Source organism: Odocoileus virginianus, chromosome 5, assembly GCF_023699985.2.
Source record: "Odocoileus virginianus isolate 20LAN1187 ecotype Illinois chromosome 5, Ovbor_1.2, whole genome shotgun sequence".
In the NCBI taxonomy this organism is placed as follows: Eukaryota; Metazoa; Chordata; class Mammalia; order Artiodactyla; family Cervidae; genus Odocoileus; species Odocoileus virginianus.
In genome coordinates, this window is record NC_069678.1 from 70,399,873 (window position 1) to 70,416,902 (window position 17,030).

Here is a 17,030-nt window from a genome sequence, read left to right on the forward strand (position 1 = left end):
TTCATTATATTGAGCCATGTCATATTAAATCAAGGTGTATCTCAGATCTTATTTTAATGGACCAGGAAAAAGATAAAAGACATTCTCAGATGACAGAAAGGGAAGTTTAAATACATGTACAGTGTCATTTTCCCCTTTTACCATAAATCCTAGGACTGCCTTTCTATAATGACAACATCTGAAGATGACTTTTTTTTATGCTCTGTTGAAATTCTTTCTGATTATCTGAAGTCAGATATTTATTCATTTCTGACAAAAGTAGTCCAAGAAATTGATTAGATATCTGCTTTCAACATTTCCACAAATTGTTTCTAATTAATAAAGTTAATTTACCATAGACCCATGGAGATTGTTAGGTCACTGGAGCATAAGATGCATGGCATAGTCTATAATTTAAGAACATTTCTCTTGATTATTTTATGGAGGGAGAGAGGAACAAAATAGTGAGGGGAGAAATTACTGATGCATTAGAGTTCATAATTTTTCCTCTTCAGCAAAATGAACTGTTCATACATATTTTAAAATATTATAGAGATTATGAAAGAAAAACCTGAAATAACCAAAGTGGTCAAACACAGATGGGGAATTGAGTGGAAGATGCTTATAATATAAAATAAATGTAGGGAAACAGAGGAAGAAGTCCACCCTTTCCTTTGTCTATAACTATAGGAATGGGGGGGGAAACTGGAAGGATACTGAAATGTGAAGAGCTCACTTGTGTGACAGTGGAAGGATTATGGATGATTTGTTTGTCTCTCTCCTATCCACAGTCCGGGTGAAGAAGTGATTTTCCGTTTGCTGTAGACACAATCGAAGGAAGCCCTCTTCCTTCCACTCCCTAGTCCTGTTTCTTTCTTCCCAGAGCAACTCCAACTATGAATATTAGAGTGTATCCATTTGTATTTCTTATTCTTCAGCTACAAACTCAGATATCTGTTAAAGATACAGAATTTTACATTTTTGTATAAACAGCATCTTGTTTATCCTTCTGAAACTTGAATTTTTTCAAAGCTGTTTTCATATTCTATCTATGCTGATGCATGTACAGCTAGTTTATTCTTTATAATTGCATGCTATATATATTTCATCATGTGAGTATATCATAATTCGTGTATTTTCTGACTGAGGGACATTGAAATTGTTTTTTATCTTCACATTTTCCAATGATATTGCAGTGATCATCCTCATGTATTTCCAGGTGAATATAAGCAAGTTTCTCTAGGTTATTTAAAGTAGAAATTGCTAAGTAATAGTAAATAAGAAACTTCAGTTTTGCTATAATAAGCATTGAAAAATTATCTCCCAAAATGGTTGTCCTCTCAAACCAGTATAAAGAGTTTCTCCATGTTCTTGCCAAATGTGGTGTCCTTTTCCAGTTGGGGGATTCTTGCTAAACTGATGTAAATGAAATTCTCATTGTCTTGACTCCATCTCCCTGTTGACCATAAGACTTCAAATTTACTTTTGTAAACGATTCAAGTTTTTTCTTCTGTGATGTCTGTCATGTCTTTTTGTTCAATTGTCTATGGATTCGACTTTTTCCTATTTCAGGCATTCCCAATAGAGTTTAGATATCAACTAAAGTTGATTAGACTTCATTTTTAAGTGTGGTATTTGTTGGCATTTAATCTAGTTGAGAGCGTTTATCTACATGGAAATTTTGTTTATATCTATTAAAATAATTATGAGTTTTTCCCTCTCATTGTTTCACTGTGATTCATTGCAGTGATAGATTGTCTGATGTTGAGCCATCCTTGAAGTCCTGGAATAAATTTTAGTTATTCTTAAGTTGATTTTAATACTAATTTATTTAGTACTTAGTGAGTTTGGGTTAAAGTTTCTTACACAAAACTGGGCTTTATTTTTATTTCATTGTTTGATCTTTCTGTGGTTTTCATATCAAAATTACACTATCCTCTGAAAATGAGTAAAGTAGTTTTTCTCTTTTTCTATCCTCTGAAACTTCGCTAAAATTTTCTCATAAAACAGAATGGACGAAAGGGAGAGAGATGCATTGAGTGTGGAGGTGGGTGTGAGTACTATTGATTTGAGCCCTTTAATGGTTTGTTGGCCTACTAGTCTTTCTAGTTCATCAGTCACTGTGATAATTTTATATTTCCCTACTAATTTGCCAAATTTCCCTAAAATTTCAAATTTATTGGCAGAGAGCTGATCTTAATATTTTCTTAGATTTCTAAAAATCTGAAACAAACTGTAGTTTTGTCCCCTTTCATATCTGTAATTTGTGTGTGTGTACGGATATGTGTGTGCCTTCCCTCATTGTCTTGATCAGTCATGCTTAAGTGTGGTCTGATATTAATAGACCTACCTAAGCTTTCTTTTGGAAAGTTTACTTTACACTCTTTCTCCATTGATATGGGAGCTTTGGTTTATCTGGTAGTTTTTAGCAGCATTAGCAAGATTTTTGCAACATCCAGTCAGATACTCTCCATTTTCTTTACAGTAGACTAAGCTGTGTGCATTTTATGTGATTCTTGATCAGTCTGGATTTTTTCCTATTTTATGTTTTAGACTTACCATGCAACTCCCTTATGTGCATTTTTTCCTTTCCTGCCTTCTTAATATTTAAGCTTTCTCATTTAGTATTTTCCTTCTACCACTTAGAAATAGAGGAAAACAACAGAATGGGAAAGACTAGAGATCTCTTCAAGAAAATTAGAGATACCAAGGGAACATTTCATGCAAAGATGGGCACAATAAAGGACAGAAATGGTATGGGCCTAACAGAAGCAGAAGATATTAAGAAGAAGTGGCAAGAATACACAGAAGAACTGTACAAAAATGATCTTCATGACCCAGATAATCACAATGGTGTGATCACTCACCTAGAGCCAGACATCCTGGAATGTGAAATCAAGTGGGCCTTAGGAAGCATCACTATGAACAAAGCTAGTGGAGGTAATGGAATTCCAGTTGAGCTGTTTAAAATCCTAAAAGATGATGCTGTGAAAGTGCTGCACTCAATATGCCAACAAATTTGGAAAACTCAGCAGTGGCCACAGGACTGGAAAAGGTCCATTTTCATTCCAATCCCAAAGAAAGGCAATACCAAAGAATGCTCACACTACCACATAATTGCACTTATCTCACACACTAGGAAAGTAATGCTCAAAATTCTCTAAACCAGGCTTCAACAATACGTGAACCATGAACTACCAGATGTTCAAGCTGGTTTTAGAAAAGGCAGAGGAACCAGAGATCAAATTGCCAACACCCGCTGGATCATCGAAAAAGCAAGAGAATTCCAGAAAAACATCTATTTCTGCTTTATTGACCATGCCACAGCCTTTGACTGTGTGGATCACCACAAACTGGAAAATTCTGAAAGAGATGGGAATACCAGACCACCTGACCTGCCTCTTGAGAAATCTGTATGCAGATCAGGAAGCAACAGTTAGAATTGGACATGGAACAACAGACTAGTTCCACATAGGAAAAGGTGTGCTTCAAGGCTGTGTATTGTCACCCTACTTATTTAACTTATATGCAGAGTACATCATGAGAAACGCTGGGCTAGATGAAGCACAAGCTGGAATCAAGATTGCCGGGAGAAATATCAAAAACCTCAGTTGACACCACCCTTATGGTAGAAAGTGAAGAAGAACTAAAGAGCCTCTTGATGAAAGTGAAAGAGAGGAGTGAAAATGTTGGCTTAAAGCTCAACATTCAGAAAACTAAGATCATGGCATCTGGTCCCATCACTTCATGGCGAATAGATGGAGAAACAGTGGAAATAGATTGAAACAGTGGCTGATTTTATTTTTCTGGGCTCCAAAATCACTGCAGATGGTGATTGCAGCCATGAAATCAAAAGACGCTTACTCTTTGGAAGGAAAGTTATGACTAACCTAGACAGCATATTAAAAAGCAGAGATAGTACTTTGCCACCAAAGTCCATCTAGCGAAGGTTATGGTTTTTCCAGTAGTCATGTACAGATGTGAGAATTGGACTATAAAGAAAGCTGAGCACTGAAAAATTGATGCTTTTGAACTGTGGTGTTGGAGAAGACTCTTGAGAGTCCTCTAGACTGCAAGGAGATCCAACCAGTCCATCCTAAAGGAGATCAGCCCTGAATATTCATTGGAAGGACTTATATTCAAGCTGAAACTTCAATACTTTGGCCACCTGATGCAAAGAGCTGACTCATTTGAAAAGACCCTGATGCTGGGAAAGATTGAAGGCAGGAAAAGAAGGGGACAACAGAGGATGAGAGAGATAGATGGCATCACCAACTCAATGGATATGAGTTTGAGTAAACTCTGGGAGTTGGTGATGGAAAGGGAGGCCTGGCATGCTGCAGTCCATGGGGTTGCAAAGAGTCGGACACGACTGAGCAACTGAACTGAACTTCTACCACTTAAGGAGTTAAATATTCTTTTTCTATTCTTTTTGTGGTGACAAATTTTGACATCCACAGTTAACTAAGTCTAATGATAATTAAAATCTCTATCCTGCTCCTGAGAATAATTCCCATAGCCCTGTTTCACAATCTTCCATAATTATTATTTAGCATTTTAATTCTACTTTATTCTTTTTTAAATTTATTTTTTAATTGGAAGGTAATTGCTTTACAGTGTTGTGTTGGTTCTTGCTGTAAAACAATGTGAACCAGCCATAACTCTTTATATATATCTCCTCCCTTGTGAACCTTCCTCCCTTCTCCCTTCCACCCCTCTTGATCACCACAGAGTGTCTGGCTGGGCCACCTGTATCATATAGCAGCTTTCCAGTAGTTACTGCCCGATAGCCCAGTTGGTAAAGAAATCCACCTGCAATGCAGGAGACCCTGGTTCGATTCCTGGGTCAGAATTTGGCAAATTAATCGGAAAAGATCTGCTGGAGAAGGGGTAGGCTACCCACTCCGGTATACTTGGGCTTCTCTTGTGGTTCAGCTGGTAAAGAATTTGCCTGCAATGTGGGGGACGTGGGTTTGGTCCCTGGGTTGGGAAAACCCCCTGGAGAAGGGAAAGGCCACCCACTTCGGTATTCTGGCCTGGAGAATTCCATGGACTGTATAGTCCATGGGGTCTCAAAGAGTCGGACATGAGTGAGCAACTTTCACTTTCTCGCTAGCTATCTGTTTTACACATGGTAGTGTATATATGTCAGTGCTACTTTCTCAATTCATTCTACCATCTCCTGCTGCTGTGTCCACAAATCTGTTCTTTATGTCTGCATCTCCATTCCTTCCCTGCAAATATTTTCATCAGTACTATTTTTCTGGTTTCCATATAAGTGCATCAATATATATTTGTTTTTCTCTTTCTGGCTTACTTCACTCTGAACAACAGGCTCTTCATTTGATCTTTTGACTACCTATAGTGGCTCATCTTCTTGTGTGATTAGCATTTTCCATTATAAGCCTGTTTTGAGTGGGGATTCTTCCCTTGGGGAACCATAGGCACTATGGGAGTGGGAGCATTTTTACAGAATGACTTCAGGTTTCCTTCACAGGGGAGCTGGTGGTGGCAGTGGTGGTGGGGATTTGGCTTCTAACAGCAGGTTGGCTTTGGGTCTCAGGAACACACAGGTAGTATGCATTTAGAACCCCGTCCCCTCGGTGCTGGGCTGTAGATTTTCTGCCTTCTCCTGGGTGACTCTTGGAGCTACAACTGCCCTCCTCAGATGGGAGGCTTTCCTGCTTGCTCCTTGGGAGAGTGCATGGTTATTACAATTAGTTTTACAGATGGGATGGTGTTTTGTGACCTTGGACCTTATTCTTTTAGCTCAGTTCCAGCTTCCCATTCAGTTGAGGCCTGTGGCTCAGACTGAATTTAAATCCCCAGCCATCCAGTCACTGGGATCTTTTTTTATTTGCTCCCAATTTCCCATGGAGTCCCTTGGCTGCAGTTCTCACTGACACATTAATTGCAAATTTCCTCTCTATGTCTGGCACCTGGGGGGTTTTACCTTACTGATTTCTAGGTAAATTGTGGGTTCTTTATATAATTCTTTACGTTGTTATATTTCATCCAGAAATCTTCTGTATTGAAAGGGGGGGTAGTGTGCCTTCCGTATTGGCCATAGGTCACCACATTGGCCAGACTTATATTAGTTCTCTAATGAAGGAAAAAATACCCAGAGTTTGAAACTGTGTTTTTAAAATGTTTTGCTTTAAGTAACCTGTTTTTCTCCACACTTCTCAGTGCTGAATTTGAAGACCCACATAATTATGAGGCAACAATTTCCTATCTGAGACACTCCAGCAGCTCCATTAACCTGTGCTCCGCAAAAAAAATTGCCGATTGTAAGTGTGCTAAGCCAATTAGTATTGTAACCCTGTACAGTATGAAAATATGTTCAAAATGGTATTTCCCCCAGCTAACTCTGAGTTTAAAAGTTAACAGCCATGCTGCTTTACTGTCATATTTCTCTTTTCTCCCCCTCTTCTAGCCCCTTAAATATATAAATAAACCCCGCTGTGCATCAGTGCTATCTCCCAGCTCCTGGTGCTGCCTTCTCATTACTTTCTGCTTTCCTTCACCAATCTGCTTAGACGCTTTGCCTTTTGTAGATACATGGGAGGGAAAATCAAATTATGGTGATTCACTTTTCTTCCTTCTCCTCCTATGGAAACTTCATCTCTCTTCTCTTGGTGTCTGTGTGGAAGTCCCCTGGTACCTCTGTGTGTGGAGAAGGGAGATAGCTGACTAGAGAAATGAGGTCCTTGTGTTTAACCTGAATAGGAGCAGAGGATTCATTCAATGGATCTGACCACTGGTTCGGAGCTGGGTCTTCCTGTCTCTGGTATTACTGACAAAGCTCAGACATTTCCGTGAAAAAAGAGACTATCTCAGGCAAGATAGTGAAGAATCAGAAACTCATAGCATTTCTTCAGGTTTCCGTGTCTTTGTTCTGCCTGTATCAATAGAATCAACCAGTTCTCTACAATAGGCATAAATATTAGTGCTAGAATAAACACTAGCACTTACTGAGCTGTGCTGTGGGCCACAGTCCTGTTAAAGGTCCTCTGTGCACATGCCCTTTGATATAGCCATTGTATTCACCCACTTTTATAGACAGAAAACTGAAAATTAGACTGAGCTGCATAAGTTCACACAAGTAATATGTGGAAGGGCTATACTGTGTAACAGCTCAGACTGCCTCTAAGATCCATGCTTTTCCCACAGTTTTATGCTGCTTCTCATTCAAGAGTGTTTGACTTCCCTGAAAGGAGAGTTAGAGATCCCCTGCTTCAATCTCTTTATTGTACAGACAAGAAGCCCAGGGCTCTGGGAGAGGAAGTAATTTGCCTGGGAACACGTGCTTAGGAAGTTCATGAGTAAGAGTTAGAACCCATTGAAATTTCCATTCTCCCCCCAGGAAATAAGGGGTCAAAGAACTACTGGAAAAACTTTCTCCTAAATTGGGTAAGCTCTTGATTCTCCAAACTGGCTTGTAAAATACTAACTTAAGAAGTGGAACTCCTGTCTGTATCAACCCAGAAGGCAGTACTGCCTCGTAGTTGGGGTGCCTGGGCCCCTGCCTTAAAAGCAAGGCTTCTTAAACTCTAATATTCACGTGAATTTTCTGGGAATCTTGTTGTAACGTAGATTCTGGGTCAATTGCTCTGGGTTGGGCCAGAGAGTCTGCATTTCTAAGGGTGCCCCGATGCCACTGATCCAGACTACACTCTGAATGGAAAGGTTCTGAGCCCCACTTGGACTGCATTCCAGCCTCATGTTTCCCTACAAAGCTAAGTGCTCACAGGGCCACGGGTATGCTCCCCTGCAGCTTCCCTCTGGACTTCATGAGACCCCCAGAATGTCCTCCTGCAGGTGGGTCTCTAAGATGCTGCTTGGGTCTCTTCCCTGGGTCCTTCCATCTCAGGACAGATGGAGCTGCAGAGAGATCTGTTTGTGATGGGGCAGGAGAGGATGAGGGTGACATAGGCAAAGTCCTTCTTGTGTAGGGTGAAGCTGAGGTTTGGAAGGAAGGAAGCTAGACTGGAGGCTTGCATGTGTTCTCTCCAGGCCACAGATGTTCAAGGTGGGTCTGTTGGGGATATCATTTGGGGTACCCAATGAAGGAACCGCTAACCCAGGCCTCTCCTTAGTCTTTCACTAAGGAATCCTTTACATCCCTCAGTGCTGCTGAGGAGACAAGTGTTTATGACTGAAAAGAGAAAGGGCTCCAAAAATAAGCCACTGAAGCAATTGAGAGGTAACTGTGCAAAGGATGATAGGAAGCGGGGAGAGAGGGAGATGGGCATGGATGGTGAGGGCTTCCCCAGCCAGGATGGCTTCCTGTGGGGGATAGGCTAGAAGCCTGCCAGGAGGTTCTCTGAGGAAGCCAGAGAGCCTTAGGCTGGGATGGAAAGGATGCTGTTTTAGCCCACACTCTTTTCGCTGCTCCTCTCTAAGGAGGCAAGAGATAGTTACCCTATAGGCAAAAAAAGGGAAGGAAATAGGGTATTTTACCCTCACTTGTCCATGTTCATTTGACTTTTCCCCACGTTTCATCCTCTTTACACTTACTGTTTGAAAGGTGTACAAATCTCAGTTTCTTCATCTACTAAATGGATATAATATCTTCTCTGTTTAACTGTTCGGTGTGCTTGAGAAGGTAATACATGTAAAGTCAAGAGACCTCTGCTCTGAGAGGATAGAGCACATATACTTTTCCCTAGTCCTCCTGCTAAGTACAACTAAAACCCCTGGATATTATATATTTAAAACAAACATATACATGTATATTTATATTGTATATTTTTATATACAAACATAAGAAAACTAGAATGCTGTGAAAAGGTGGAAGGGAGAAGGTAGACCAGCTAGGCACCTCTGGACCCAAGGAAGGATATGTGGTGAGTTCACTGGGTTTTCTTCTTGCTTCATATATCCCAGCCTTGGCGCTGAAGAAGCTGGCGACCCAGAAACACCCCTGGGCACCGACAAAGCAGCTCTAACAGAGACCTGCTCTTTCTAGCCACAGGACCAGTAAAAGGGAAGCCTAGAAAAACAGAAAGCCTCTAGACAACAACTACTTTATCCCAGCTAGATGTCACAGAAAATGATAAACTGGCCCTACCGCCACCAGCCAAGGCTGAGTGGGGAGCCTGGACATCCACCCTCATCAGGCTGTGATGATGCACCCCAACCCTTCTGCTGGTCAAGAACGTTAAGTAGGGAGCTGGGACTTTCATCCCTGCCAGGGTAACAAACTCCACCTACAGTGAAGGTCAGTGAAGACCACATGTGGGCAGGGACTCCAGCCCTCCACCCAGCAATAACAAGGTGTCCCTTCCCCTCCCTGTTGGGATAGGACCAGAGCAGACCTTATGGAGAGTCAAGACTTTCACGCTCTCTCAGCAAGAAGGTGCCCTCTCCCTCTGGGATCAGTAGAGGCTATGTTGGGAGTGATAACCAGCACTCCCACCCCTCCCAGCCAGAGTGTTCCCAGCAGAAGCTTAGCAGGGAGCCAGAGCACCCACTCCTGCTCAGAAGTGATGAGGAGTCCCTCCCTTACTTGGGTATCAGCAAAACCAAGAAGTGGGCCACCTACACTTCTACCCACCCCTGGCAAAAAAAAGGCAGCCCTCCCCACTCCTGCCACCATGCTAGCTAAAACAGAAGGTTTAAATAGTATCCAGAGTCTCACAACATAATACTCTAAAAGGTCAGGGTTCAATCGAAAATCACTCATCATGTCAACAGCCAGGAAAGTCTCAACTTAAACAAAGAGAGATGACTGACAGATGCCAACATTGGGGTGACGGAAGTGTTAGAATTGTCTGACAAAGGCTTTAAAGCAGCTATTATAAACATGCTTCAGTGAGAATTATAAATATGATTAAAACAGATTGAGAAAAAAAGTCTTATTCCAAAATAGGGGGTGTCTCTGCCGAGAAATGGGAGATGTAAAGAAAACACAAATGGAAATTTTAGAACTAAAAAATACAGTAAAGAAAAAAAGCTCAATAGCAGAATGGAGGGAACAGAAGAATCAGTAAACTTGGGGGAAAAAAATTAGCTCAGAATGGATTTCTTCCTTCCTCTGCTCACCAAGGGTGAGAAATCTGTAAATACTGCCTTTCTAGGAAGAAGAGAGGAGAAGGAAAGAAAGGGAAGGAGGAGGAGGCTTTTGCCATCACCTTTGGGTGAGTCTGTCTCTTGAACAATGCCAAGAGAAACAGAAGATCACCCCCTCAGGGTGCGCAGCTCAGCACAGGTGACTTTCTGAAACTTCACCCTTTCATGCTGACTGGGTGATGGGTAAACAGGATTTAGGCTGTTCTGGAATCTCTGTGGAATTGTCCTCAGAGCTCATCAGACCAGTGCCTTTCTGACTGTGCTTCCTAGGGCCGAGGGCTGTCCTAAGGGGTCCTGGAAACCCCTGGGAATAACTTCAACCAGAGAAGTTTCGTTTATGCCCCTGTAATATTGTGTTTAAATGAATGAATGATTCCATGGCTAGGAGACAGGTTGAAAGCCATTTCCTAACTGAGAAACCCTGAGCAAGTTACTTCACTTTTCTGAGTGTCTGTTTCTCATCGGTAAATCAGATATAGTAGTGATTATCGTGAAAATAACAGCAACAACAAAAACTGTCAGCTATTTTTTTTTATTATTGTTCTAATATTAGTAATAATTGTCTCACCTCCTGGTGTAAAACATGGGAAAGGGACTTTTCCAAAGTGACGCAGGGAGTTAGAAACTCACACAGGGAATTTCCCGGTTAGTTAGTCTGGATGAAGAGCTGAGGGTCTGGAAGACATGACCGTGGTGTGGTACTAGTGTACCATATTGGAGTACAGGTGGAGGGTTGCTGAAGACCATCTTCTGACATTTGTCAATTTTCTCCCAGATGGGACAAAGCTATTCAGTGGAAAGAATTATATAATTCCCTGTGGAAACTAAGTGAGGGCTCTGATACTTTGGGTTATATCCTCCTATTATAATTCCTAGTCCTTTCCTGACCCCCTGAGGTGTGGTCGTCTGTACTTTATATTCCTACCTTGGGAGCAAGTTTTGATGGCCACACTTACTGTTGAGAGAACCTCCACTTTGTTTAAATAAAAAAAAACAGTATCAAGTTATGAATGCATTATTAATTGTGTGTGTATTATCTTTTTTTATTAGCCTTAGCAAGTAAGTTCTCTCTGGGCCTTGGCTTTCTCATTTCTAAGAATAATAAAATCTCCCTCCCCATCAGGTGATAGGTAGAAGCAAAGATATCGTGATTTATTAATTCTTTTAAAAACACAGAAGGGTGAATAAATTGAAGGAGGGAGAGAAAAGGAGATTATCATTTTTTAAAATTAGAAAATAAATCCATACTTGAAAAGGATGAGGCCAACTGTATCATAAGCAGATATTCTTAACTGTTTCTAAAGCAAGTAATAGAATAAAATGTGTTGATTCAAAAATTGGTGAAAATAAGTCTATAGTTACCAAAGTTGAAGTACAGGTTATTAATCTGCCACACAGAATTTTAGGTCCTTGTGTCAATAATCACATGCAGATAGTCCCTAAAGAGAAACTGATTTCATTTAAATAATTTGTAAATGAATTGTATGTGTAGAGTAAAAGTGGCTTAGAAATGTGTGTTGTTGTTTGGTCAGTTCTACAAGCTAAACCTTTAGGACTCCAGCAGCAAGAAAGAGAAAAGGAACAGGGTAAGTCTTATTTATTATGTACGGGTATTCACTATCGGTGAATGTAGGTGAAATGTTTATAGAAAACTTTTAAGCAAAGAAAAATTAAATTAGCAATTTTATTTTAAAAATATCATTTTCTATACAATGTCTGGTGCTCTGCTAGGTTTACATCATTTTACATCATCTGCTTTAATCTTCCCATGAACTCTGGAGGGCAGATACCAGTTGGCTCCATTTCACCAATAAGCGATCTGAGGTTCAAAAAAAGGAAGTAAAAGGAAGTAATTTGTCTGTAATGCCGAAGGTAGGAAGTGGCAGGACTGAGCTCTGAACCCCAATTCTTGCTACCACTTGTATTAATTAATGATTAAATTTGGCATCATGTCATTAAATAAAATCCACAAAACTTTTGGAAAAATTGAAAGGTATTTGAGCCTTAGCTGACAGCCGGCTGTACTGTAGAAACAAAATGCTTACGGAGCCACTTTTAGGCATACTGTAGAGTTGGGTTTGATGAAGTGGGACCTGGGCTTCCCTTTCCTTTCAAGTCTGCCTTCTGATTGCTACCACTCAATTGCAGTACTTTCGCTTTGTAATGAAGTATGAATCTGTTTAACACAAGGGAAACTGACAATTGTTTCAAATGTTTTCATTGACTGTACTTTCCATCCTAGAAATCCCCAAAGGAAGGATACCATGATCAATGACCTGAGAATTTCCTAAACCTTGTGGACAAGTTTCCCATACATTGATTGTTCTGAGGGTTGAGAATATTGAACTCTGCCACGGTCTATAATTGCTTTAATCTGGGGTATTGTATAAGAAATGAATGCTATGAGAAATTGCCTTGAAATAATTGTCTTATGTTTATTTTAGCAACTTATGAAGTCAGAATTGAAGAACTCCAAAAGGTAGAGTTTCTTTTCTTCTTATCAGCTTCATAGCTAAAGCAAGTGTGCAGAGTTGATTCTGAAGTAGTTTCTTTCATGAGGGAGAAAAGCTCTTTGTTTTGTGTTTCCCTTCAATTTCAGAGGCATTTTTAGACTTTACCTGCTAAAATTCTGAAGTCTGAGCCCTGTATGATCAGTGATAGAAAACGTGTTAGGATGGAGAAGGTGGTAGTAACGCATTCCTGGCACCTGATGTAAGGTGGTCAGTACCAACTGGCCTTTAATAACTGTCCCTTCAGGAGAGCAGAGTTCCTCATCACACGCCAGATTTGTATATCATGTGCTTTCACGAGAATGACCAGACCTTTGAAGGCATATTTTTTGGACTTCTGGTGGGCATAGTGCTAGCAACTTGATTAGGGCCCAAGCAGAATCACGGGCTTTGATTCTGGCTTCTGGTATGTGAACTGGAGCCTCCATTTCCTCACATGTGGTCATAGGAACACCCCCATCAGAAGTCATTGTGAGAATGAAAGGTAAATTCAGGTAAACAGTTTAATAGTAAGTGCTGGAATCTATCCCAGGCACTTTACCTTTTTGAGCTTCAGCTGTGTCTTCTGTAAAATGGTGTGTTCTCTGGAATGGCAGGAAGCATAAGCCTTGTGCAGTAGTAGATGCTCAATAAGTAATGAGACCAACAGTTGTTACACTGAATTGCTGAGTGAACTAAGCTGGATGAAGCAGGTGAGCACCTAGTCCAGCACTCAGCACACAGTAGGTACTTACTTACTGTTTAACTGGGTCAGTTAAGGTACTACTCCTTCCTCACTGGGTGCCTTTACTCGAAGTCCTTCATCTTTCCACTTTGTTTTTCTTATGATTACTGAAAAGGATTGTTAATTTGTGATTCACTTTAGAGATAGAAAACTAGAAATGATTATTATTCCTATTAATGAAAGCAGAAAGATGCTTCACTTACCTGGCAGTATCAGCAAATGACACTCTTTTCTGCACAATGGAGCTTTCCAAATGACCACAATTTTATCGCATTCAAAATTTAAAAAACATGAAAGTATTTTTCTTTCAACCTTCAGACATATATTATGTTCATCTCATGTTTTCGAGCTTGGTGGCTGGAATCTGATTTCTCCATTTCTTGATGACTTGGAGTTCTCTGAAACATAAGGGCTGAATTGGCACTGTTCATGTTTTTCTTGAGATGCTCTTAGGCCCTGGTAGGGGTTCAGAATGAGTTGCCTTCACACCAAACTGCCATTGTCTATATGCTGTAATTGTTTTATTTCTATCAATTTATTTCTATCAACTTGTTATTTCCTTCTGCTGTCAACCTCTTTGTGTCCAGCAGTGAGTTTCCATGTGGTCCAGCACACACCAGGTCCCTGTCTGGGGGCAGGTACCTGTGTATCTGGTGGCCCAGATGCAAAGAATACACCTGCAGTGTGGGAGACCCATGTTTGATCCCTGGGTGGGGAAGATCTCCTGGAGAAGGGAATGGCTACCCACTCCAGTATTCTTTTTTGGAGAATCTCATGGACAGAGGGGCCTGGTGAGCTACAGTCCATGAGGTCACAAAGAGTCAGACACGACTGAGCGACTAACACTTTCACTTTTTCATTTTTTCACCTGTGTATACCTGGCATCATGTAATCCTCACAGTCACCCTGTGAGCTGGCATCATTGCTTTTTACAGATGATAACTCAAGGCTCAGAGAAGTTAAATAACTGTAAGTAATATAGCAGAAATATAAAGCAAGGTCCATCTAACTTGTCTTTCTACAAGTGTTGCCATCCAATCTGTTAGAATTGTATGGAAGATGAGAGCCAGTCGTCCCTGAATGCAAACTGTGAGGCTCTCCCCAAAGGAAGGGATGTGAGCTCTTGGGCGTGGACTCTGTGGCAGCGTTTTGGATGCTTATTTTCTGTTTCCTTCGGGTTCTTGGCTAGATTCCAGATTGTGAATGATATGTGACAAATGACTAAATGAGGGGCTAGGTTGTGGTCACTGGGGCCTAAATTTAATGGTGCCAAGTCTAGATCACACATGACCTGATTTTTGATCAGGTGGTATGTGATCAGGAAAGGAAGAATGCCCGGCATGGCTTGCATACTTGCCTGTACCAATTTTGCTCAGTGGAACATTGCTCAAATATCACAATTCCTATTTGCTCATGAGGTTTAAAAGTTCTTTATTCTACAGATGCATTCCTGGATGGGTATGCAGAGGACAATTAAATTTTCTAAGTCAAATTATACATTACCTCTGGCATGTACTGGGACTTTAGAAATGCCTGTTTTTTTGTTTTGTTTTTTGATTGATCTTCAACTCCACTGGCAACAGTTCATGAAGCATTCTGTTTTCAGCATCTACTTTGCTCTGTACTGAGACCTCACTTGCCTCACCCTTTGGTCATGTCTCTAATGATCTGTAACCAAACAACAGAGGCCTGGTTGGGGTTTGACTTGGGTAGATTTATGAAAATGACCATTTTTCTCTTTACTTTCAGGCTTCGAAGAGTTTTTGCCATCAAGAACTTAGGTGAGTTTTATCTTCAAAAGGAAAAGCATTAATTAGCCACTGACCCTCTGATGACAGAACTGTTTTTCCTTAATGGGCCAGTTGTCTCTAGTGTCCGACCTGGTTCAGCACCCCTAGTACCCTGCAAGGTGTTTGGTACACAGAAGGTGCTCAAGGGTCCTGCCTGGCCTGACCTTGTTCTAGCTCATTCTACATTCACTCAGCAAAGTCTTGCTGAGTCCCCAACATGCTGGCCATTTGCTAACCACAAGGGCTGGGGGTTCCCTGGTAACTCAGCTGGTAAAGAATCCGCCTGCAATGCTGGAGATCCCAGTTCGATTCCTGGGTCGGGAAGATCCCCTGGAGAAGGGATACGCTACCCAGTCCAGTATTCTTGGGCTTCCCTGGTGGCTCAGCTGGTAAAGAATCCACCTGCAATGTGGGAGACCTGGGTTCGATCCCTGGGTTGGGAAGATCCCCTGGAGAAGGGAACAGCTACCCACTCCAGTATTCTGGTCTGGAGAATTCCATGGACTGTATAGTCCATGGGGTCACAATGAGTTGGACACGACTGAGCAACTTTCACTTTCAAGGGCTGGGGCAGTGACAGAGAGCTAGCCACTACCCTTGGGGGTTCCCCAGTGAGAGAAATACAGTCAAACAGGCATATGACAATCACATGGGTCCCAAAGAATTGACAGTTTCCAAAACACACTGTGCTGTTTCAGGTCTCTTTGCCTTTGCTCATTTACTTCATTCAGCCCAACTTAATGATCTGTCAGACTTCTACTAACCATCAAATAACCCTTCCTATAAGAAGCCTTCCTCATTCTCCTCTAGTCCCTTCCCTGTGGTGCCGCTGTAGGACATGCACACATTTGCATTAACATCATGTCCATCCTTTGTCTGCTAAAATGCCAGTTCCTCCTCACTCTCCCCTTCTCTGAGCTCCTTGTGGGCAGGGCCCATTTTTCTCGTCTTGATCCAGACATGGGCTTGGCATGTAACAGTGTTTTTGCCTGATCCTTCAGAGTCTGCCTGTCTTTCTCACCACCTGCCCGTGGAAGTTATTTATAATGCATTAAAATAAACATGGCCTGTGAGCTCTGGAGGAACATGTATCACCATTTCCTGGCTGAGGCTAAAAACACACAAGCTGGATCATGGAGGAAAACCCTGCTTCATCTCTGTCCTTGAGTTCCTGCCTGACCTTGAATTCATGAGTCCTGTGATTACCCTTTGGCACTTAACACAGTATTGGGCAGAGTAAGCACATGTCAGATGATTAGCGACTTAGTTCAACATTTACTGACCTTTTTCTCTGTTCAGACACTTTTAAATTCTCAGGTACAGAAATGAATAGAATGTATTCCCTATACTTAGTTCAGCTTAAGAGTGAAGACCAGAGTGGTAGGGGTGAGGGGGTCACTTGGAGGGGAAAATGACCATGGAAGTAGGACTTTACAGTTATCAGATGATCACTGTTAAAAGTTATGAAAACACAGAGGTGATGTAGTAGCCATGCTTTCTCCAAGAGTGACAGCTGAGCTGAATAATGAAAACATGTAGGAACTGGCCGGGTGAAAATGGCAGGATGCATGTTCTAGGCAGAGGACAAGGTGAGGGGCAAAGACATAGTGTTGCACCGTGAGGCCAGTACAGGTGTCCACGAAGAGCTGGGTGATGCCTGGGCATAAAGTGCGGTGTGGAACAGCAGGAACGAGGCCGGGGGTCATATGCAGAGCAAGATCCAGGAGGACCTGCATTCCCCAATTAATCATTCAGAGCAATCTTGTCCAGTGGAAATACAATGCAAACCACATATGTCACTTAAAATGTCTCTAGTAGCTATCTTCTAAAAAGCAAAAAAAAAAAAAAAAAAAGATCCGAATATATCCCAAACATCATCATTTTGCCATGTAATCAGTATTAAAGTTTCCACTGAAATATTTTAGATCTTTTTATTCACACCAAGTATTAAAG

General features: G+C 41.3%; 1 protein-coding gene across 1 annotated transcript in view; it reads left to right on the top strand.

Annotated features, from left to right (window-relative positions):
• The window catches only part of FYB2 (FYN binding protein 2), a 77,586-nt gene that overhangs the window by 19,387 nt on the left and 41,169 nt on the right, over positions 1-17,030 (top strand). The window contains exons 4-6 of the mRNA XM_020904309.2: positions 6,169-6,269; positions 12,498-12,532; positions 15,037-15,068. Coding sequence (XP_020759968.2) covers positions 6,169-6,269; positions 12,498-12,532; positions 15,037-15,068 — 168 coding nt within the window. The remainder of the gene's footprint in view (positions 1-6,168; positions 6,270-12,497; positions 12,533-15,036; positions 15,069-17,030) is intronic.